At 34.9% G+C, this 25,879-nt stretch overlaps 2 protein-coding genes across 2 annotated transcripts in view; one reads left to right on the forward strand and one right to left on the reverse strand.

The window, feature by feature from the left end:
* Positions 1-369, forward strand: part of LOC113116900 (gamma-2-syntrophin-like) — a 68,088-nt gene extending 67,719 nt beyond the window's left edge. The window contains exon 16 of the mRNA XM_026285200.1: positions 346-369. Within this exon, the coding sequence (XP_026140985.1) occupies positions 346-369 (24 nt within the window). The remainder of the gene's footprint in view (positions 1-345) is intronic.
* A 298-nt stretch (positions 370-667) lies between these two features.
* Positions 668-25,879, reverse strand: part of LOC113116901 (sterile alpha motif domain-containing protein 5-like) — a 60,386-nt gene continuing 35,174 nt past the window's right edge. The window contains exons 2-5 of the mRNA XM_026285201.1: positions 3,089-3,217; positions 2,355-2,402; positions 2,195-2,244; positions 668-710 (exon numbers count right to left, since the gene is read on the reverse strand). Coding sequence (XP_026140986.1) covers positions 668-710; positions 2,195-2,244; positions 2,355-2,402; positions 3,089-3,217 — 270 coding nt within the window. The remainder of the gene's footprint in view (positions 711-2,194; positions 2,245-2,354; positions 2,403-3,088; positions 3,218-25,879) is intronic.

Consider the following 25,879-nt stretch of genomic DNA (forward strand, 5'->3'; position numbering starts at 1 on the left):
AATCAAATAAAAATATCTGCATGAAACAGAAACAGCAGACGTGGCGCAAAAAAGCGTTTCATTGGTTACCGCTGTAAACAAAGCAGCTCTGCACTTATGAACTTTAATATGCTTTATACAAAGGCAAGATTAAAAAAAGACCATCTAAACTTTTCTAAAGACAGTTAGTTCCCCTCAGACATGTATTCATATAAACTCCTACCCCTAAATTAATAGCGATTTGTTTAACATCTCAACGATTTGAATTGTCACATATTTTAATCAAATTTGAATCGTTACATCCCTGATATTCAAATAGAAAAGTAGATTACTAGATTTGACTGTATTTTTGATCATATAATGCAGTCTTTCGACCTCAAACTCTTGTAATGTAATAATAAATAAAAAAAATAATACTAAAGGAAAAACTGCGTTAAAAGTGTTTAAATAATCATGAAGTTGAGATGTGGAGAAAACAGTCAATAATGAGTAGGTATTGACCAATGAATCACCATGAATTCATAAGATTTTCTAAATCAAAAGAAAACTAAAATATTATGAAAAAGTTCATTAGAAAATTGTACATTCACTCTTGACTTTTCCAGGCCTTGAAATCACTATTTATACTCCACTGACAGTGTGAACCCTGATTTGACTCATTTTTAACAATCAAACAAACAATACAGTACTAACCAGATCCGTCTTCAGAGCTGGACTTGTTCATTGATTGCCTGCAAGAAGAAATTAAAACACAAATGCAAATGCAAACTCCAGCAAAAGCGTCTCCATCAAAACATGCTCACACCGTGTCTCATCTCACTTGCTCTCCCATATTATTCTCTTCATTTTCAGCACCTATCCATTGATTTGTAGTAATGTGTCTGTGTGCTAGCTGCAGGGCAGTGGATTCGACTCTGTCTGTCAGAGCACATAGAGACCCATGCTGCTGTCGGCTGTTACACCACACCTCACTGCAACAATGGAGGCTTTTCAACGCACCGGAGGGGTTTTAGAGCGACAGAGCGCTCACATGGCCAGTGAATTCCTCTCCCTCTCTCTTTATGTGTCTTTCTCTCAGCTGACGCATGCCTCTGATGTTAGCATGCACCCGAGCTCTCAGGTAGAGCAACGTAGGGCAGATATATGAGAAAATGTATTTTACCCCCGCATGTTCAGTACAACAATTATTAGTAATGATACTATCAATAAGCATGTGGTATGTGAATATTCTACTGTTCAAAAGTTTGGGATTAACAAGATTTTATAAAGTTTTTGTTCTTTTGCTCAACAAGGCTGCATTCATTTGATCAAAAATACAGTAACAAATATTACAATTCATGTACAAAATATATTTTTTTATATTGTACTATATTTTAAAATTTATTTTTTTGATGCAAAGCTGAATTTCACATGATGAAATGTTACATTATCCTTAAAAAATCATTGTAATATGCTGATTTGCTATAAAAAAAATTCAAAATAATGTTCAAAAGAACATTATAAATGTCTTTACTGTCACTTTTGATCAATCTATTGCATCCATGATGAATACATGTTTTAATTTCTTTAAAATAAATACTGATTCCAAACTTTTGAGCAGTAGTGTATATAACGTACAATTTTGTCTACTCTAATTACTATGAATTATTTTTTAAGCTATTTATTAAATTTAAAAAAGCAATAAACTTTCAAAGGCATTACAATAATTTGATCATTTTTAATTATGGTAGAATAATTGTATTTGGTCTTTTTTTGGTTTATTGTTTATTTCACAATAGCTTTGACCGTAGCTCATCCACAAGAATCTGTTTTATATTGTTTTGTTCATGAATCAGTTGAAATTGGGAATTCTGAACTAAATTGACTCGTGCATTCGTGTATTAACATGCTGATGGTGGCGTTCAGATTATATGCTCATCCGGTGCACAATGGAAGGAAGGAAACGGAGAAATGAAGAATTAAGAGGTCAATAGGAAATGCCTGCATCATCCAATATCCGGATGCGTTTTCATTGTTTGTCGAGTAACTCTCAGACCTTCTGTGTCTCATTTAAGTACGTCTAGGAATTCAAAATACCCCATTTCTGGTTATCAGATCAGTTCTAATGGAATCTTAAACATCGGTGACTAGAAAGTCCCTTAGTCCTGTTCTTTGGAAGAAGAATTTGCACAAGACTGGATGAGAAAATACTAAAAATGCAGAAACGCACACATACCTTCTCTCCACCTCAGGTGTGGACACGGCGCTAGACAGACCCAGCGACTCCTGGGAGGACAAATGAAGACATTTCAGACTCTTAACAACAAATAAAGATGACACTATTGGTGTCTTTCCAATAAAAGCACAGCTTCCTGGACGGGTCATTCATTACCCACCTGGATTTCCAGCCGCAGCTGAAGGGATGTTGTTGATTCAGCCTTTCCCTGAGAAACAGTCATACAGCGGATTAAATGACAAACTCTTCACTCCTTATTCTGTGATAACTGTTATCTAGCTGAACCAAATGACACATCTAAACATCATTTTCATTGTGGAACTTCTTGCTCTTTTGAAATATTAGGCTACTTGAAAAGTTTTGTTTTTGGAAAAATTGTAAACACTTTTATTCAGCAATGAAGCACTGAATTCGGTAACATTTACAGTACCGGTAAATACATTTGACCAAAAAAATGTTTTATTTCAAATAAAAGCTGCCATTTTTAACGTTCTATTCATTAAAAAAATCCAGAAAGAATAAATTGCATCATGGTTTGCACAAAAATGTATTATTAATTAATAATAAGAAACATTATTTTGAGCAGCAAATCAGCTATGAGAATGATTTCTGAAGATCATGTGACTCTGAAGACTGGAGGAATGATGCTGAAAATACAACTGCGCATCACAGGAATAAATTATACTTTAAATATATTCAAATAGAAAATCATTTTAAATCATAAGACTATTTCACAACATCACTCTTTTTCTGTATTGTTCATCAAACAAATGCAGACTGACTTTCAAAAACATTAGCCAATCTCAAACTTTTTAACAGTAGCGTAAGTGGACTCCACTGAAAAAGAAACATACAATACGGCGTAAATAGAGGCTCATGTGAGGTTTGTTTTACCGTCTCTGCTTCTTGAGTGACTCTGCGTTTGCGTAACTCCTCCATTCGGTCACACACTTCGCTGTAGGACGTGCTGTAATACTCTGAATACTCTTGGGCCAGATCCTCGATGTTAGCCAGAGAGCCATCCTACAACACACACAAACAATAAAACCATTATCTGCAGCCTGAAAACAGCAGTGAAGAGAAAACTGTGACGTATATCCAGTGCTCAGACCAAACAACACTGGAAAGAGCAGGCTTGGGCCTTTGAAAGCTGCTTCAGATAGACTCAATCAACCTCCATGGATGTGGTTATGATGTGTGTATTGATGTTCTGGCTGGTCAGGAGAAATCAGCTTTCGCTCAGCATGTCTTCCTGCTATTGTAAGACACACTGAGACGTGACCTCTCTTGTTTACTCACTGGAGACCCAGAGGGCAAAGCATCATCTCAAGATCTGCAAGCTCATCTCCTAAAAATTTCCCCTTGAATATTTTTAATACACTGAAGTTTTAGTCAACTATGTCACCATATAAACATGATCCACTATACACTTTGCTGGTGATGGGAAAGGTTTGGGATGCAGGGATTCCAGCAAAATGATAAGAACCTGCTTTAAAGCAGACAAATAAATAGGGAGCATTTTCACTAAGTTAAATGATGTGACAACAATGTTAAATAATTATACTGTATATACTTCCAGTACAAAATCCCTCGGTTGGTTAGAATTGCTTATAAAATGACTCATGGGACAAACAAAACACACTTGACATTTACAAAGCTGCTTGGTCTTATTTTTTATATTATTCAAGTGAACTGTCATCAACATATCAAGTATCACATCCCCAGGCTTAAAATTAAATAACAAATAAAATGTGGCATTAAACACAAAGTAAATCCATATGCTTTCACTAAATATTATACAAAGACAAAATAAAAAACTAATCTAAAAATACTAATGCTTAAAAACCTAAAAAGAACTTAAATAGATATACAGTATAAATAGACACTAAACATCCACACAATAATACTGATATTTACAAGAATAAATAAGTAAGCAAGTTAGTAAGTAAATAATAAAATAAAATAGAATAGAATAAAATAAAATAGAATAAAATAGAATAAAATAAAATAGAATAAAATAAAATAGAAAATAAAATAAAATAGAATAGAACAGAATAAAAATCCCTTTCTGGATGATACCAAAAATAAAAATTCCCAAGCTTACCAAGATATTCATGAGGTCTGTCCATACATGTGAAAAACTGTCAGGTGGGCTCAAATCCCCACAAATTTCTTGATCAGTGTTTGCTTCACTATCCATAGTCAAAATTATAATCTACTGCTCCAAATATAAAACTGGGTTTTAAAGACACATCCTCACAGACAACGATAAAGCCAAAATGATGTTCATCCCGTCTTCAAATGAGAAAAACATAATGCACCACTCATGGGTAAAATATTAAAGAGAAAGTATAGCAATCCGAAACACTCCTGCTGTCCAACAATAACATGCACAAATATATATAACAGCCAGTTAGAATCAAACGGCATGAGATCCAGCACTCATATAAACAGCAGTCAATGAAACGGATTTAAAACAGAACAGAGCTGAGAGACGAGAACTATATAACTGGCTTTTAATACGGTCCAGTTGGAGTGCAGAAGCCCTGAAGGATCCCGGGAGCGCACCTGTGTGTTGATGGCTGATGATTACAGACACTGAGCAGTTTATTGAGTCTGATTAATATTCACAGACCGAGCTGCGCTGTGCTGGAGGAAGTGACACGTCCAAAGACTGACTTGGCTCAGATTTACACACATCAATGAGCCATTCAACAGCCAGACCGCCTCGGAGGACATCAACAAGAAGAGTCATTATAAAAACAAACACAACAAGCTAAATAAGACGAGCATGAGATGAGCTTTAACTGATAAATAGTCTATATGTTAAGCATACAGTCATTTATTAGCACTGCTTCCAGTATCAATATGATTATCGTTCATGCTTGAATGAATACTAAGTTATTTGACAAAAGGACAAGAGGTTTTTATGCCGTTACTACTCTATGTGAACAGACTTTTGATTTTAACCACTTTACATGACTCACCCTAACAACCACAAAGCAATGCACTAAAGACTCAGAAAACCTTAGAAGTAACTACACAGCATTAGCTGATCACCTTAGCAACCGCTTAGAAATTCCCTGGCAACCAAACACAACAACCTAGCAACAAAAGTTGACAAACAACACTCGCATATTATTATTATAGTTTTTATTAATATTTGGAATTTGTTTCGTTTGCAATTTAATTTCCCCTAATTAGTAATTTTGTCTTTTTTATTTTATTTTACCTTTTTTGTTAATCTATTAACCTAATATATATTTCTATATACCTTTATTCATTTTTATTTCAGTTTTTGCTACCTCATGTTTAACTAAAAAGAACATTAGAAATGCTGCCTTAGTAACTAAAACAAAATAAAATTCGTACAGTTTTATTTTAGTTCATATTTTTTAAGCATTGAAAATGGATGCTCTGCAGTGAATGGGTGCCGTCAGAATGAGAGTCCGAACAGCTGATTAAAACATCACAATAATCCACAAGTAATCCACACCAAACTGTGAAAACAGAATCATCATTATGGTGTTTTAACTTTATTTTTCAGCTTGTGAATGATGCTTTAAAAACACATTAATGATGGATTTCTTTATGACAAACATTCAGCTTTTTCTTCACATGATGTTAACTGATGGACTGGAGTCCTGTGGATTACTTGTGGATTATTGTGATGTTTTTATCAGCTGTTTGGACTCTCATTCTGACGGCACCCATTCACTGTAGAGGATCCATTGGTGAGCAAGTGATACATATTTCAAATTTTCAAATTATGATGAAAAAAAAAACCATCATCTAGATCTTGGTTGGCCTACGAATGAGAACATTTTCAGCAAATCTTAATTTTTGGGTGAACTATTTCTTTAAACAATATAAATTTCTTGTTAAAATGAAAATTTGGATGGTAAGATCTTGCAATACATCAACCACCTCCTCTAATAACATCAATACAATAAGATCAGGTGCACCTTGACGACACACATATCGAAGCACTCGGTTTAAGACACTCATTCTGCTCCATTATAGTCATGCTGTGGTTTGTTTCTGTATTCTCACAGACACAATCTAAAAATAGAGCATCCGCTGTGAAACTCAGACCCACTGTTTGTATTTCTTTTTCCACAGTCCTCCAGAAATTTATGAAAATACATGGGAGATCTATTTTCAAATAATCAAGGATGTCGTGGTTTAGACAGCTAAACTGCAATTTGCTAAAAATGGCTCAAAATGCAGTGTCGTCTTCAAGAAAACGCTGTTATTTAATATGGACAGAGGCAGAGGAGATCAGAGGCACAGAATAGATTCTTATACTCGTGAGACGCTTCCTTCATCCGGCTGAAAACATGCACATTCCTCCACAGGGGTCTCGTGGTCACGCTCTCTGTGACTGGCTTGACTGTCCATGAAGAGAGAACCATTCACTTGTTAAGTGACATGCCCTCCAGTCAAAGCTGTGTGAAATCTGCCCACTTTTCATTGGTTAAGAAAACCAGCGATGCTGAAGAGAAAAGGCTGATCTGAGCTGCCCAACACAGCCTGCCTGTGATAAACACTTCATTATGATCCAATCACATGATCTGCTGGCTGTCTCTTATGCGCAGCCATTTCACTGCATGCAAATAGTAATTCTCAAGCCATTAAAATGAGTTATGAAGCATTTATGCATTGAAGCCACACGTACTGTATGTGTGCATACATTGACCATAGCCACATATGAATTATGCATGGAAATCAACTACCAAGAGTCAAAGAGAGAACTCTCACAAAGCTTATGAACATGTCCCGGTCTTGTAAAAATGTAAATATTAGAATTTATAATTAATTATATAATAATATAAGTATAATTTATAATTATAATCTAATATTTATATAACACATATTATGTATTTTAATTATTAATGTATTAATTATATTTAAGTTTAAATTTTAAATTCTAAATATTATATATAATAATATAATATAATGTGTGTGTGTGTGTGAGTATATATATATACACACACACACACACGCACACACACACACACACACACACACACACACACACACACACACACACACACAAACACACATTTATTTATTAAATATTATAAAATTTGACACTTATACATAATCCAAGAATTTATGTTAATCACCAAGAAATGAATTCCTTCTTCAGAACATTAATGCAAATCTGAACATAAAAGCACCAACCAGTACAGATTATTCATTCAACCTTACACCAAACTCCTCCAGCCACCAGCGGGACATGAGCATGACATTTTAGTTAACAGGGTTTTAAATGAGGTACAATGTCACACCTCTCTGGACAGAATGAGAGCGTGTGAGCGGCTCGAGGGTCTCAGCGTGTGTGGAGATGACGCAGCTCATTTATCTCCTCCTCTCCGTGGAGCCGGTCAAACGGGAGACGACTGCACCTCCTCATTAACCGGGGACCCTGGGCATGATGAATGGGATGAGGGGGAATATCAGAGCAGCTGTAATGGCTCTAATTCCCCGGGTTATCTGACAGCAGGACTGGAAGAGAAGCCCAGGGTCACGCCACATTCACCTCAATTAGTTTTCAACAGCTCCTGGGAGACGATATCTCAGAGAGGAATGGCTGTCGCATTAATTACATATCATACAGGCCCGCTGCCAAACTCAGCTACCTGAGGACGGCTATTTTAAAGCAATGTCCAGGTGAATAGAGTAAAAAAATATTGCATCATCATACAGTTCTTTCCCAGTTGGTTGATTAAAAAAGAATTCCAAACATTTTTGGAATTACAAGCTTTCTGGAATGTTATATTTAAATATACAAATAGGTATTATCTAATAATATAAGCACTTATTTGCATTTATTTTCATAATAGAAATCTGAGGACTGAATAAAGCCAGGTTCAAAAATACTTGTTGATATATTAGAGTAGGGATTTTTTATATTGTTTTTTTTTTTATCAATCATTAAGTCGAAAAATACTGTCAATGGTAAGAAAAAAATAACTTTCACCATGCTTTTATGAAACAAAATGTATAAAAATCAGGTGAATAGTATATGACTTAACCTCTCTGTAAAACCCTTCAGAATCAAACTGTAAAAATGTAATTAATTAAAATCCATACTTCAATTAGTTTAACAGGTTAAATGCAACAGGATAAACATTTAAAAGTGTATTTTGGATGTTATCTTTCCATTATAGTCTGAAGCAACATGCTACTGTATGTAAAGTCCCAAAATCTAGCGCATGAAAAGCAATGCTTTTGTCTGAAGCATAAGGAATTATATTGAATAAACACATTTTCTAAACCAGATTTTTGTCATCACAATGATGTTTTTTAGCACAGTGCTATATGCAGTCACCAGGACATTGACGTTTCTTATTCATACTTATTTTTGGCCTGGTGTATGATCAAATGAGGTGCAGACGTACACACAAGTCATATCTATAGACCAGAAGCTCACATAGACTTAAACATGGACACATTAGAAACCACAAAGCAACACCTGGGTACTACTCAGAACAGCCAAGCTTCTAGGCAGGAACTTTTACAAGTATGATTTTCTTTAACAAGATGTTCAAAATCCAGCTTCTCCAAATGCACACATTTGCACAAACACACGCTATAAAGCAGCCGGGACACGTTCTGGCACCAGGAAACAGGAAATGACACAAGCAGGACTTCTCCAGGATACATTTCAGCTGCATCACTGTCACTGATTAGCCCACGCACAAATGTGGAGCGCAAACGTCTTGAAAGTTTCTAAATCATGACTCCGCTATGCAGCTGGAGACCTTTCCGAGCGTGTGAGGAATTGTTGGGTTACTCTCGCTTTGTCTGCGGGATTCGTGAACGTGCTGAAACGCTTAAACCAGAGAGCTTCTTTAATCAAGTACATATGCTCCAATCTGTTCCTGTGTGTTTCGCAGCCACTTCCTGTCTTTAGTTCCCACACATCCTACATTTCAGCATGTTAAAACCTACATATTATTCCCTCACCATTCTCATTTTCATTGCAAACTTTAATTCATCATGTTCAGAAAAAGAGAGAAGAGCAAATAATATGTTGACTTTGGAAGGTCAATTGGCAAACTTTTAATTTACAGTAATAAAAAAAGACTCATTTTGCAATCTTGTCTTATAAATTGGACGTTCCCACAGTTTGTGGTGTTCAGGATCTGAGCGAGAACAACCGAATGAATGACAACACCTCCTAAACCATAATTAAAGCCAGATAAACTTGGACTCTCAGATTAAACAGAGCAGAACAGGGCTAGTCGTCACATGGGACGTTCTCCGAAATCGTTTATTCACTCTTGTCAAGATGATGCAAGTTGTTGTATGTTTTAAATGTTAGAAATGGGTCAGCGCTGGAAATAAACAGATGCCAGAAGGAAAAAAAAACAATGAAACATTCTTACCCAAATACAGGTTTTAAAAAAAAGTAAGAGACCAATGGGAATTTAGTATTTAAATACATGTAAGAAACAAGACCAGTAGGAATTCTGTATGCAAATACTAAACATTCTAATGTAAGTCAGTAGGAGGTTTTCAAACTTCAATTTATTAAAAACATAAAGGACCCAAAGCGAGACAGAAAAAAAAGCTTAGGCAGAAAAATAATTACAGAATTTTAAAGTTTAAAACATGCTAACCTGAAAGTCTGAGCAGCATCAGTGAAGAGATCTTAAAACTATTGACAACACATTCATATTCACATATTCAAGTCTAATAACTCATCTAAAGCATCATGACCATTAGAACATGTCTATTTACAAGTTCCATTGGAGAACAAGACAACCCCCCACTGAAAAGTCACACTCACCACTGTTTGAGTCGAACATGTGCTCCTCAGTCCTCGACAGGCATGTCTGAAGCTCAGTTTGACTGCTGAAACTTTCCCTGGACGCTCAGAGAACAATACATGCTGCTCTGACGGAGGACTGACCCCCAACCATCCATCACACAGCGGCCGGCCAGCGGTGAGAGCAGAGGACATGAAATACACTGCAGGGTGGAGCTCTCTCTCTCTCTCTCTCTCTCTCTCACTCTCGCTCTCTCTCTCTGTCAGAGCAGATACTGACACCACAGTTGAACAAACTCCTTCCTATGTGCTTTAAAAATGTGTGACTGTGAGGCTGCTGGGGCAGAAGCAGATAAGATTACACTGACAAAAGCTCAACAGACCTATCTTATTATCAGCATGGGTAAAAAGATACGGCCCATACGCTGCTGACGGGAGGAAATCTAATTCAGCAGGGCACAGAAAAACTGTGCAAGTTTGATATGGAGATATGAATGACACTCATTAAGGTGAATCTCACAAATACATTTCAGGTTCATACAAAATTTAAAGAGTGATTATATTTTCATTGAAAAAAAATCAAGACTATTTTGAGGACTTAAATGTTAGCATTATATTTTGTTTTATGAAAAGAAATCTAATTATGGTAAAAGTATGGACAGCATAAATTACACTATATCACATAATATAATATATTAAAATATAACATAATAATTTATTATTATATTACTTAATATTATTAAATTCTTTAATAATTAATATAATTATTTTTACTTGCAAATCAAAAGGATTTTTTTTTATCAAGTCATTCTCAATATTTTATTAATATAAAATAAAATATAATAATACATTTTGCATAAAGTCATACTCAATATTTTATTAATATAATATAAAATAATAATATAAGACATTATGTAAGTCATATTTTACTTCCAAATCAGAAAAAAAAGAAATTACATTTTGCATAAAGAATTGTGCATAGTCATATACTTAATAAAATAATGATAATAATAATAAAATATATAACGATTGAAATATTGATTGCATAATAACTTTGTACTGCACAACAAATATGTTTTAACATTTTTTTTTAATTATGTTTAAATGAGACTGACCCATTAGGGAACCAATCAATTGTTTGGTGAACAACTTCAGCTCACAAAGACTTGCACACAAAGAGCTCTAAACGCCAGTAGATGGCAGCAGACATCAGCTTCACATCACTGTCCATTAGAAGAGGTCTGAATGCTGGACTGACATCAGCAGTTAGCAGTATCTCCTCACACAAGCATAACCAAAACCAATAATTGCATGGTATACATTCACAGCACCAGTCCAAATCATGTGCCTCATTCATTCAATGCGTGCTGTTCTTTAGAAGTGATCTAACTCAGTGAACAATTAAGTATATAGTAGAGAAAAAAAAAATCCTCAGAGACTTAAACTGAAAGAGGGAATATTCATAATGACAGCAGTAACTGATATCAATAAATCCCCCCCAAAAGCAAATCTTGAAAAAATCAGCGAAGCAAAACTGAAACAGTATCATTTTCAGGCGGCTGCAGTGTCATCTTCACTGATTCTAATGAGTGATGTAGTTTTGTTGTGTCCTCCCGTTGTCTCTCAAACACTCACAGACATCACATTCACTTTCACAGCACTATTGATCAGTGAGAGACTGTGAGAGGAAGCGGATGGGAGTCTGTTTGTGCTTCTGGACATTAGATCAGTGGCAGATGGCCGGCCGGGGATCTGCATCACGTCTGTGTGTATTTGTGGATGGTGGGCACATGCCAGAGGGCACAGTGATAGCGGAGCCAGCGCCAGAAAGGGCATTTTTGCGCACCAGAGCACCGGCAGAGAAACTGAGTCTGTCTTCTCTGGACTTCACATCTTGCTGGCTGTCTGAACTCACTCATACTGCAGTTCATATCTGCACTCTGAATCACGGACAGGCCACTGAAATAAATACACTTCTGATTTACTATGCAGACAAAATGTCCACTATCAGACCACTTATAGAAATGAAGCTGCAAAAAGAGGTTGTTCTGAAATCACAATGAGAACATTCAAATATGCACACCTGTGTTATTATCAGGACACTGTTGTTTTATTCATGTTTTGTAGTTCTAACAAAGTTATTATTTCAGTTTTAGTTTTTGTTATTTTAGTACATCAAGTTAAACTAATTGAAAATGAGAAATGCTGCTTCCACAATTAGCTGAACTAAAAATTTTAAAAGGTTTAATTTTTTAAATACTAAACAGTTAGTTAATTTAGTTTCTAGTAACAAAATTCTATGTTTTTTTTTTTTTATATATAACCCTGGCCCAGCTACGTTTCCACTTCCACTCAGAAACTTGATGAATCACATTGTAAACTATTTAAGGTCAAATTTAAAACAGGCTTTTTTTTTTTTGAGAGTAAAATATGTTTTGTGTGTATATCTATATCTATATCTATATATATATATCTATCTATCTATCTATCTATATATATATATATATATATATATATATATATATATATATATATATATATATATATATATATACACACATATATACCATTTTGATGGCATCTAAGCCATACGGGTTATTAAAAAATCTTTCCAATAATTAAAGTAATACTGTAGCTTATTTATTTCCAGTGCATAAAATAAAGTGCTCTATGAATTTTTTTCCACATTGAATCTCTTTTTTCATTGTTGACTTTTTCTTATTTTTCACATTATGAAAGTAAAATGGGTTGCAAATGCCATTTCATTTTGTCTTTACAAGCCAAACAGCCCGTTTCATTTTCCATGTTTCAGAAAGCGAAACACTTTTTTGGCAAAAGAAACCTGGTCTTACATTATAAACGGACTTCTAATGAATCCATCCGTTTGAGTGAGAGTCACGGAGTCACACAGCTCTTGCATGGTGAACCGAGTGATTCACATCAGGGCTTGACTTTCTGTTTGTTGTTTGTTCCAGTCATCCAGTCAAGCGAGAACACATGTGACTCATGCCCATAACAGCTATCGCTCAAAATCTGGCGTGATGCTTCCAGACACTGGATATCTGGCTCTCTCTCGGGGTCGTACAGCCCCATGTTGGTCATGTTGTGCGATTGTGAACTCAGCGTGACCTTCTGCGTCTGAATAGCTGAAAGCACATCCAACGCAGCTGTGCATAGAAAACTAATTCTTCATTCAGCTTATTATTTAGTATTGCATTATGTGGCTTTAATTTTGCCCTCTTAAAAAAATCAAGGCTGATTCAGAGGATTGCCAGATGTTTGACGTTCCAGCTTCTCACACAATTACATCAGTCAACATTTCTGTGCTAATTACATCAACTAATTATAATTTATGAACCCATTTTGTGAATGCACTGCATTTTTTTGAATGCATCTTTATGTTTTGTTGCTGGTTATGGATTAAAGCAACATAAATCACCACATAAATATCCACGATAAAACTGATAGAGCATCTGCAGCCCATTTCACTTCCATATGTATATTATTTAAATATAGCATATTCAGCAGGGGAAAACATAAGTTGTGCGTACAAGTATGAGTTATGGGAACAGATTTGGTGAAAACATCACTTGCTCACCAATGGATCCTCTGGAGTGAATGGGTGCCGTAAGAATACGAGTCCAAACAGCTGATAAAAACATCAAAAGTAATCCACACCACTCCAGTCCATCAGTTAACATCTTGTAAGGCTGAAGTTGTGTGTTAAGAAACAAATCCATCATCAAGGTATTTTAATTTTAAACTGTTGCTTCCGGCCAAAATAACAATCTATAATCCATAATAATGCTTCCTCCAGTAAAAAAAAAGGAGATCCCCTGTTGTCCTCTCATATCAAAAGTAAACGTGCTTGATCTGTGCAGATTTCTCTCCCAATTCAGACGAGATAACTTCATCTCTGGAAAAAGCAATAACATGGATAGAGGACTCACATTTTAGCCAAAGGCAATGGCTTGAAAGTAAAAATGTCAAAATGATGGATTTTTTTTTTTTTTTTTTTTACAAAAAACACGCATTTTCAATTTACAAGACATTAACAGATGGATCGAAGTGGTGTGGATTACTTGTGGTGTCATATCAGCTGTTTGGCCTCTCATTCTGACGGCACCCATTCACTGCAGAGGATCCATTGGTGAACAAGTGATGTAATGCTACATTTCTCCAAACCTCTTCCCATGAAGAAACAAACTCATCTTCACCTTGGTTGCCTGAGGTACCTTTTCTAGCATATTTTCATTTTTGGGTCAACAACTCCTTTTAACTACATTAATGACAGCAATGTCTTTACAGAGGTGGTGCATTTTGATTAAAGATTATGTAAACAAACATTTGTACTTCATTTGGAATGACGTGCATGGTTAAGTCATGCACTATAGCAACAGAAACCTACATTAAGTTAATTTCACATTGACATTAATAGTGACAAATGAACGAAGCATGATGCTCCCAGCGGACACGTCTTCTGTGGTGTATACTGAGCAGACTGTAAATAAGCAGAGCTCTGCGTTTAAGACACTGCATGTGTTTTGACCGTGATGACCTCCAGGGCAGCAGGACGGCGTCTGTGTGGCCCATCTAACAAGGACAGACAGCTAAGTGAATTTTGACAGGTCTCTAGAGACAAACGGGGTTAAACAGACGTGCCTCTTTGTAACCAACTGTCAGTCACCCGTGTGCTCCTGTCACACGCTGACAAACAAAAACACTTCAACCATCTCACAGAATATATGCTCGTCTTGAAATTATGGCTAGAGTTTTTCTACATCACCTTGTCACACATAAAGGGATCTTCCTCTAGAAAAAATGCCAATATATATTTCTAACCTCAGGATCATGTTTAATTCAAAGAAGCCAGCATTGTGCTCTTAAATTAGCAATGGATGAGTGACCTGGAATTCCTAAGTTTCTAAGCATGTTATCATCTCAAAGAAAACATCTCAGACTCTCACCTGCTGGAAAGTCAATAAAGTGTCCCAGTGAAAACACACTGACCTCACTTCTCAGCGACAGTGAGCCAACCTCAGAGTAACAAGTGCATCTATTGTGAAAGTCCTAATTAAGATTTAATCAGTTCCTCCCTGCCTGCAGATGTTTCCACAGAGACTCCACCACTGAAGCATGACCTGAAGACATCTATACCATAACAAATCCTGCAGGTGACCTTACCTTGACCTGAAGCAGCTGTAATGAGAGAGAGAGTATAATCCAGTAAATCTAGCATTAATCTCATCTGACTAACCTCAGCAGATCAAAGTGGATATATATATATATATTATAAAAAATGAATTTCCTTTAGAATATCATGACCATTAGTCCATTTTAGCTTCTTGTTAACTTTAAAAGGATTTTGGAATCGTACATTACACAACGGCAAAATGATCATAAAAGTATTGGCCACATGTTAAAATGACCACATTTTTCTCTTCAACAAGAAAATGCTGAAAATCAATAATTCGCAAAAAAAAGAGAATATTTATGTCACTCAGATAAGTACGTTCAATGTAATTGTTCTGATAGAGGAAAAAAAGATACATTCTATCTTCAACAAAATTTGTTCTTCATACATTCCTCTTTAAAAGAAAAACTATCAACTGTATGCAAAGTAGGACTGCACAATAAATCGTTTGCCATTATCATGCGAATCTAGTCAGTAAAGCCGGCTCTGTGATTAGTAGTAAATCTCCATCTTGTGCTTTCAGATAGAGCGACATTTACTACACAGAGCCATAGATCACTGACAAGCTACACAATATCGCGTTCATAATCGCAGATGAATCATCTTCGATTATGAACGTGATATTGCGCAGCTTTGACACTCATGTTGTTCGTGCTTGCCATGCGGAAGACAGCAAGTGGATATGAATGTGGTATTTCATGGACAGAGCAAACAAGGCTTACTTATCTAGACTTTGCTGATGATAGCGCACTACTAACAGAGTCACGAGAGAAGCTACAGCAACTTACCACCTTGTTAGAAAGATTTGCACTTAAGATCGGACTGCGGATCAACATCAGAAAGACCCAAGTGATGCAAATGAGTGGAGAAGATAAGGACCTACTGATGCCAATTACTACTGGCAACCAGCCACTCACAGATACAGACCAGTTCACATACTTGGGCAGTGTTATCGCACAGGATGGCGATGTAGAACCAGATGTAATCCAACGCATTGACAAAGCAGCCAATGTGTTCCAAAGGATGCACAACATCTGGATGTCACCCAGCATTAATACACCACTTAAGATCTGTCTCTATGTGTCCATCAAAATGGCAGGGCACACCCTGCAGCAACCAGAACAACGCCTTGCAAAATTTGGACTGACTTGGATGCCCTCCAATGGATGTCGAAGGCAAGAAAGGCCAAAGAAGATCTGGGGAAGTAACTTCAAATAGGATAAAAAGCAAACTGGCATTAAATGGTAAGAAGTTGAAACCCATGGAGGCATTTGCTATCAGTGGAAATTGCTTAATGCCCAATGTGCCCTGTAGCACTGATGGACCTAAGAAGAAGATGTACAGCTGGTCAGTGATCTATGGCTCTGTGTATTAAATGCCGCTCTATCTAAAGGCACATGATGGAGATTAACTACTAATCACAGAACCGGCTTTACTGATAAGATATGCATTATAATGGCAAGTTGATTTATAATGCAGTCCTAATGCAAAGTGTTTTTTAAAATCTAAAAGGACATTAATATGTTTTTAATATTTCTTGAGTTACAGGCATGCAAACTTTGGCGAAAAACACAAGAATGCTTTTCTCATTTTTGAATGGTCACCACTGCCATATAATGTAACAAACATCAAATAGAAGTCAATAGATTTTATTTAATTTTTTAATCTGAAGATCTCTGGTTGAATTAACATGTAATGACCCCAAAGATGTGAGGAAAGACAAATCATCATGAAAATTTCAGTTCCAGATGAGTTCCAGGAATGTCATTTCAGCTTCACCTATAACTGCAAAATATCATTCGGTTTCTTCCTAAAAGAGAACCCTTGTTGTTCTCATCTAGTATTGAACGCAGCAGGCCCTGTAACGTAGGAACAAGGCAGTTCCTCTGTCTGGTGGTGTGTCCTCTTGTCCTCAGCTCTGAATCGGCGCTGACTTCTCTCTGTCATCTGAACGCTGATGCTCCTCTGGGCTCGTCTTTTCCAGCACACTGCCTCTGACACCTTGATGTTGCACTTAGAAATCTTCCAGGGCTTGGCTTTTCTGGTTACACAACGTCCTTCTGGTGACACATCACCACCTCTTCACATCCCAGCAGACCCACGAATTCCTGACAACCTGCTGATCTTTCCAGAACTGTCCAATACTGTCTATATGGTTTCCAGATCCATCTGAATATTAACTTCATAGATAAAGACAACATTTTAAATAATGCTGAGAAATCTGATTGGCTAATCATAGTATCTTACAGTCAGAAATCTGTGTATAATAGACCTCTTAAGTGCTGTATAAATGTGTAGTATATTTTATATATAAGCACATTTTTATATATTTATATAATACACTTGTATAAAAACTTTATGATTATATATACACACACACACACCACACACACACACACAAATATATATAGTGTAAAAATAATTATATATCAGTAAAATAATAAAGTATGTTAAATCAATATATATATTTATTCATTTTATATATATATATTAAATATATATATATATATATATATATATGTGTGTGTGTGTGTGTGTGTGTGTGTGTGTGTGTGTGTGTAATATAAAATATATAAAAATATATAACTATATGATATTAATATATTAAAATAATATAATTCTACAGTCACTTTAATATTATAACATTTTATAATTTGTAAATAATTTAAATTATATTATATTTTAAATCACCCACATAATATAATATAATATAATATAATATAATATAATATAATATAATATAATATAATATAATATAATATAATATAATAAATCACTTATATGAGGACAATAATTACTAGACTTTATTTATAGGACTTTTTTAATTGTAACAGCGTGATATAAAATTTGGTTATAATGAATTTGGGTTTACTTAAATTTTCTTATAATATAATACAAATCAATTCTGACTTTAAAAGCACCAAAAATCTCTTGACTAGTGACTAGTGTTACATGACATTAATTAAAAAACTAAACAAAGCAATTAAGCGTCTTTTGTCTTCACTGTGCTGCTGGCATTCAATACACATCATGAATCATGAAACAGATTGATTTTTCAGTCGATGCGTCCAGCTCTTCCCCTCCCTCCCCATGTGGCCAATTTAAGGTTGGTTGCCCGAGTGTCAGGTTTTCACTGCTTTCTGCCTCGTCAATAAGCACTGAATCAACACAAGATCCTCCAAACACACAACACTAAAACATTCAAAGAAAACTAAACACAATCTAACATCATTTTCATAAAAACATATTCCAGCACTGAATCATGTCAAGAGTCATCGGAGAAGGACAGATTAAAAATATAATCACAGAGATATGATCTCAGGGTGTAGTTTTAGGGTGATTTTAACATAAAAGCAGCTTTCATTTGTAGGCTGTGTTATATGCACTCACTCACACATTTAAAACAAAGCTCAATTAAAGCCAATGTGAATCACACTGCAGTCAGATAAACGTCTCGTTCTCTTTCTCTTTCTCCTTATTTAATGAGTGTCTCAGTCGTATCCCAGTCCCATCTTCAGCAGCAGCACCGCTGGGCAGATTGAGATCTCAATTACCCTGCTGCGCTCCATTCATCTTCCTCTCTGTCCGTTTACTTCCTTTCCTCTCACTCCAGCTCTTTCTAATCTTCCCCTTCTCTCACTTCACAGTTCCTTTCATTTCCAATACTCTTTTTTTATTTTCCTGTTCCAGTGCAATTTCTCCTTTCGGAGGATAAATCATAAAACTCTCCTCAGTCACAGACGGGTTCAAGAACAAAAGAAAGCAGAACAAAGAAAAAATGACACAAACACCAATAAGCAGCCAAACACATTCACTGGAGCAATATGATAAAATACAACAATGCTACATTACATTAGCTAAAATTACAATTACTTATTATTATTATTATTATTAAGAAGAAGAAGAAGAAGAAGAAGAAGAAGAAGAAGAAGAAATAGTAATAAGAAATATTATTGTAATGATTAAGATATAATTATTGATAATATTGATTATAATAATGTAATAACATTTTCAGCTACAGGAATGCTGTATAATAATATATTATTATTATTGATAATATTGATTACAATAATGTAATAACAGTTTCAGGTACAGGAATATTGAAAGACAACAACAAAAATAAAAAAAATAAAAATGGTAATAATAATAAAGAATACAAAAAAAATCTACTACACAATATTATATATTATATAAATATAATTATTAAAATAATAATTAGTCAATTGTAACAATTTTAATAATTCATTATTATTATTATTATTATTATTATTAATATTCTTAAGATTAAGAAAAATACACATAAAAATACATATGATCTAATAACAATAGCTCAAACTAATACATGATAATATAACTCAAAAGATTTAAACAAATAAAAATACATTAACATGAATATTAAAGTTCAAAATATTTATTATTATTATTATAATTAGTAAGAAAACTAAATACATATATGATATACAATAGTATAGTTATTATTATTCAAATTAAATATTACAAATATTTATTATCATTATTATTAATTAGAAGAAAAATATTAAATTATTCATAAAAACATAAAATACATATATATGATATATAAAATTAAAATATAAATAATAATACAATAATTATTCATATGTATTTATATTTTACTATATTATATACGCATGCATATTCAGAAAATATTCTACAAGAAAATAATATTTATATTCTTATATTAGCACATAATTTAAGATTTTAAGTCTGAAGCTTAGGCACTGAGGCGGAGAGCTGGCTAGAGAAACGCTAATGTGAGTATAGAGTTCACTTTGATCAGATTTATGCTCCCTTCATACTGAGAGAATATTGCTCTTCTGTGCAGGGATATAAGCTTTCAGCTTTAGCGAATCATCACAAACACAGAATCAGCTCAGAGAAACCACACGCGAGGCCTCAGACTTACTGTCTGCTGGCTTTAGAGGCGACTCCAGGATATTTCTGATGGCTGTTTCCTGAAGAGCAGCTTAATAACATCCTTGTCAGCCAGCTTCCCTTCATTTCTCATTTTCTAATAAAAATGCTCAATGTGCATTTCAGTAGAGAAAACCAGATTCTCAGCAAAGCTCTCGCAGTGCGAGACAAATGCTGAATCAGTCAAACCGAACAAATCTCCTCTTTGTATGATCATGGTTAAATAGTTGAACTTTAATGAAAAGTTAGTGGTGTTGTGGCTGGACTAAATCAAGTGCCCTCAAAAATACAGGACGATACAAAACAAACAAAATACCATCAAGCAAAAACAGCAGGATTTCTGCCTTCAACCACAAACAGAGAAGGAAGGAAAGCAAAAAATAAAATAAAACACAAATCTTCCCATTCAAGAACAACCCTTTCTAAATGAGACGTCAAAAGTACTGAAAAGAGTATAAAGTACAGGAAAAAGTTGTAAATATCAATGTGACAAAAATAAAAACTAAATGTTCTCAACAGACCTTAGCCATAATATTTCATAGCACCTCGTTTAGAGGACAACAACACTGAAAAATAATGATGTAAAAATTATTCTCACTCAGAAACTAACACATAATGGCAAGTGACATTCATTTAAGAAAGTATTAAGACATTACAGAAAGACTGACACAGTATTTTATTATACACACACACACACACACACACACATATATATATATTCATTATATATGCATACACACATACACAATATATTCTGCAAGAAAATAATATTTATATTAAAGCACATGAACATTTTGTGTTAAAATATATAGCTGTAAATATATATTAAATATAATTATAAACATTATTCTTCTTTAGAAGGCTGCAATTGTTTGAAATATATTTCACAAACAAAATTATTCTCATGTTTCACGAATGAGTCGGTGTCATATTATTGTAAACTTTTTTTTATTTTTTCATTAGTATAATGCAACATGGCATAAAAAGCTGCATCACTCACAGTCTGATGAAGACGCTTCAAAGCAGATGTGCTTCATTTTTTGTGTGTGTGTATCAAGTTATCTGTGCTGAACACGGCAAAAGGCCAAACTCAGACACCAGAGACACAGAAACTGACAGGAAGAACAAGACAGCTACTGAAACAGATGCGCTCTTTCACGCCACACAATGAGTGAGAAAGAACAAAACACCAGAATCATCTTTCAGGACGTCTGGAACAGTGACATCTGCAAACGCCAGCACACAAAGTCAACGTTTTTCCCAATGAAAGCAAAATGAAATGCATCTGTACTGTATTAAAAGTTCCTCAGTGTATAAGGAGCATTTGCAACCCATTGCACTTACAGACCTTAATGTTACCATATCTAATGTAAGATTGTAACAGAAATCATTTTGGACGTCATAAGAGAAAATAGAGCATGCTGTGTGTCCGGTGGGAGCGTCACCTTACAGCGAGAGCGCAGCTGTGTGATTATCTCTGTTTCTACTAGGATGCTCTTCATCCACTGAAAAACTAAATCTGGATTTTTGGAAAGACTAAAGGTAAGAGGAGAAACAAATCAGATGTGATGGCTTTTCAGTGACCATTCATCATAGTGACAGGACGTTACAGTGAGCGTACAGAAGAAGATTCATGGGGACAAATTACTTGAATTTACTGTAAAACGTCATTGCTATCTGTGATGCAAATCTTAATTTTCAGCATCATTACTCCAGTCTTCAGTGACATGTGATCCTTCAGAAATCATTCAATGCTATAAACACTTAATTAGCTGTTTACAAGGTTGCTTCAGAATTGTATATTCCAGGAGATAAATTGTAAATCAACTGCACGATAATTATTTTTGTACAATGTTTGTGTTTTTATGCTTTGCACAGATCATCAAAGTAATAGAAAATAATGAGGATTGTGTGTAATTATGCATGTGCAGAATCAGTAATTATGTCTCCTGTAAAAACACGGACTCTCTTGATATGCTCTGAATCTGGCGGCAGATTCATGATTAGTGTAATTCATTTCCTTGAAACACATCTATTCGCTGCCAACATATAGAGCTAATGCCATACAGAATTAACTGCCCTGTGAATAATAAAGCTCAGCTCGGGCTTCTGGGTAACTCTAGCACTTTTAATAGGGCACATGGGAGCTATTTGACCTCGAGTGTTAACATGAATATTCTTTAGGCTTTCTGCGTCAACACTGCGGCCGTTATAGAGGCGCTTAAGATCAAGCGGTTGGTTATATACAATTCCTCTGATGCTAGTAAGGGTTTTATGTGGGTTATATTTCCCTACAGCCATCTCTCAGCTACTGTGGGAGAAAGACACTGAAAATGTGATGATGCCAATACAACAGCACATTTACACTAACAGTAATAGTGCACAAAACAAACATCTTCACTTCCCATATTCAATATTCGTCAGATCCCACAAAAGCATAGAGCTTCCTGACAATAATATTTAAGGAGATGTTACATTAGGTAAAAAATATGACTTCTCTCATTATTTGTCTCACTGGGAGACTTTGGTTCATCTTGGAAACACAAATTAAGATATTTCTAATGAAAGCTCAAAGGTTTATCCTTCCCTCTATTGAAAGTCATTGAAAATCATTGAAAGGTGATTTAGTCATAAACTGGAGCTCATTAACATAAGACCGCCCCCACCCTCAGCCATCCCTGCTGAATGCTGGTATAGTATGCAGAGGGTAGCCAATCATAACAGAGGTCATTTACATATTTGTAAACATATAAAGTTGCACTTGGTTTAACTAAGAATAGCAAAAAAAGACTGTTAAATATCAGAGAGAATGGTCATGAAAAACCAAAATGTAGGAGTTTTTTTGGAAATCTCTGGTCTTTCTTTGACTGATCTTCATGCCAAATCAATGTTTCTGGAAGGATGCGCCCACATGATGCACCGAGCAGCTAAATGTCAAAGGGTCAGACATACTGCCATCTCAATGCATTTGAGCTCGTGTTTTTTTCTCGCTGTGTTTATCAGGGGCAGGAAGTCGACTGCCTTCACATGACGGCTTTCACGTACAAACTCAATGCACTCTCTAAAACACACACCAGAGTTTGCTTAAGATAAGTCATCTTGCATCTTTTTTATGTAAACCCAAATGCATGAAAGCTGAATGAGATAAAATATACCACTAAAATATACTACTGTACTTAATACTAATAAAACTCAAAGATCTTTTTGAGTCACTGAAGTTACAGAGATCTTCTACTTTGCAGTATACTTTCATGCCTCCATTAGATTGGAATTTGAATATTTGGAATTTTAAAGAATTTGCAACAGAAATGTTCCAATCTGACATCATCCTCCAGGAAGTGACATCATTTTGGAGGGAAAACAGCAGCACGATTACGATTGAATATTATCAATGGATTTGACTGCCTAGCTGGGGTTTAAAGACATAATATTCAATATTATTTTTAAATTGACTGCACTGACAATGGATGAACTGACTTCATAATTCATGAATCTGCAACATTGACTCTTATTAAACTGAACTGCTGGGAGCTGAATAATGAAACTATATTTTAAGGAAATCTGCAACATTGACACTGGTGAGTTTGCTGTTAATTACTGTGAAGCTGCTTTAAAAAACCTGTATTTTATTAAAATGGGATGTTTTATGGTGTTAGTTGCTTTGTGTCAATAGACCATCCAATCCTGTTCGATTAAATTAAATGAATCAGTCTCATAAAATTTACATTTCTAAAGATTTTTAACAAAGCAAGACATTTACCTTGGCTAAAGAGAGTTTAAAAGGTAGAGCAGAACAGAATTGGCCACCAGACAGTCATTTAAGGACACGTGAAGATTCACGCCATTCTGCTTTATATCTGAACATCTGAGCCGCCCACAGCAGAAATGACAAAGAGCCACATGGGAAATAAATGACTGTAAATCATGTTAGTGTGTTTAAGCCTCTGTGCCGGAGAGCAGAGTTCATATAAATCACTGACCTTATAAAATAAAGCTTAAAATAAAGTCCTTCTGCATGAGTTCAGTGAGTTTAGTCACATGCACATTTAACAATAAACTCCAACCCATCCACTCTAAAAAGTTATTTTTTTTTCGAAAATTATTGGAGTATATTTGACTAGAAATATTAGTTTTTCTACTTAAATATTTTACCTCAAAGTATTAAGTGGCATTTCTGTCCAACTGTTTGTGAAATGAACTAGCCATTTTCAACCAAAATAAGTCAAATGCAACGATACAAAAAATACATTTTTTGAAGTTGTAAATATACATACATTTTGAAAGAACATACTATTTCACTCATTTTACTTCACAATTTCATATTCAATTCAATTACTTGCTTTTTCTTAGAAACTAGTGAATTTCCTAGATACAGAGTTAAGATTGTTTCAAGTAAATGCAACCATACTCTTAAGTTATAAATAAAACAAAGATTATTAGTGTAGGTTTTCACCCCAAAAATAAAAAAATACTTTAGTCTTTTAACTTAAATATCTCGTTTAATCCAATGTGTTACTTGCCTTTTTTTTTCATTTGTCAAATTTTAAAGCATTTTCTGAGTAAAAAGTTTCAAATTAAAATTGTAAATTTAAAACAGCCATAATGTAAAAAGCTCAAACCGAAGATTATTGTAGTATGTTTTACAAGAAAATACTATTTTTGTGTTTCTTTGCCAAATTTTCATGTTAAATTTAATGGTTTACTTGCCATTTCTTTGTGTTTATTTGTGAAATTTACAGGTAATTTATGAAAAGAAATATTCAAATTAAATCAAATGCAACCACACACACACACACACACAAAAAGATCATTTGAATTTGTAAACAAAGATTATGGGTGTATTTTACACGAAAATACTATTTCAGTCTTTCTGCTTCAAAATATCAGTATAAAGTGTTTGTTATTTTCACAAATAACAGTAAGTGTAGCTTGTTCTGTTTGCTAAAATAACAAAAAATCATTTTAATAAACATATCCTGCAACTACATTCCCATAAGCACTCTAGCCCCCCGTCACGACCTCTCTCCTCTTCCAGCAGGGTTGTGATTTCGTGTAGCAGGGCGTCGAGGTCGTTTCACCTCTAGGGACGAAGGGTAAGCTGTATCAGCAGTGCCGTCAGCGCTGTGTGTGAAACGTCTGGAGTTAGCATCCCCACCAATAACTCGCTCCAGGGTTTGTTTAAGGCCCCGAGGGGTGCTCCATGGATGGCGTGCATGTCAGGAGTGTGGCAGGTGCATGGCCTTTAGCACTCTGTGTGTTGGCTGGATAAACTGCTCTATTTATTGTATTGCCAATTAACAGCTGAGCTAAATATATAACCTGATAACAGAGTGTTTGGGGAGGTGGCTGATGCCAGCCGGAAATGACTAGGGCCAAAACATACTCTATGTGAGGAAATAAACGTAAATGATTGGACAATGTGTTCCATTGAGACAAACCTGAAGAGGGCGTTGTAGTTACTGTCACATTTCTGAGCCATTAAGTTGATTTATTATTCAGATTTCTAGCTAATTATAAAAAAAAAAATTATAATAATTTTATTCCCTTCAAACTTGTCGCTGTTTTGTGACTAACTTTTTCAGTTGGTTGCACGAACACATGATTTGGTCGCAATTCTTCATTGATTCATTGATCATGGGATTAATCAATGCATGCTTTTATCATAGTTGATAGTTACATGGAAACAAAATAGTTTAACTTTCAAAGCATTCTTTTTCATCAGTATTATTTGTGATTAGAATTTTCAAATTTGCGATCTTGTCATGTTTTACAAAAAAAA

Source organism: Carassius auratus, chromosome 17, assembly GCF_003368295.1.
Source record: "Carassius auratus strain Wakin chromosome 17, ASM336829v1, whole genome shotgun sequence".
Taxonomy (NCBI): Eukaryota; Metazoa; Chordata; class Actinopteri; order Cypriniformes; family Cyprinidae; genus Carassius; species Carassius auratus.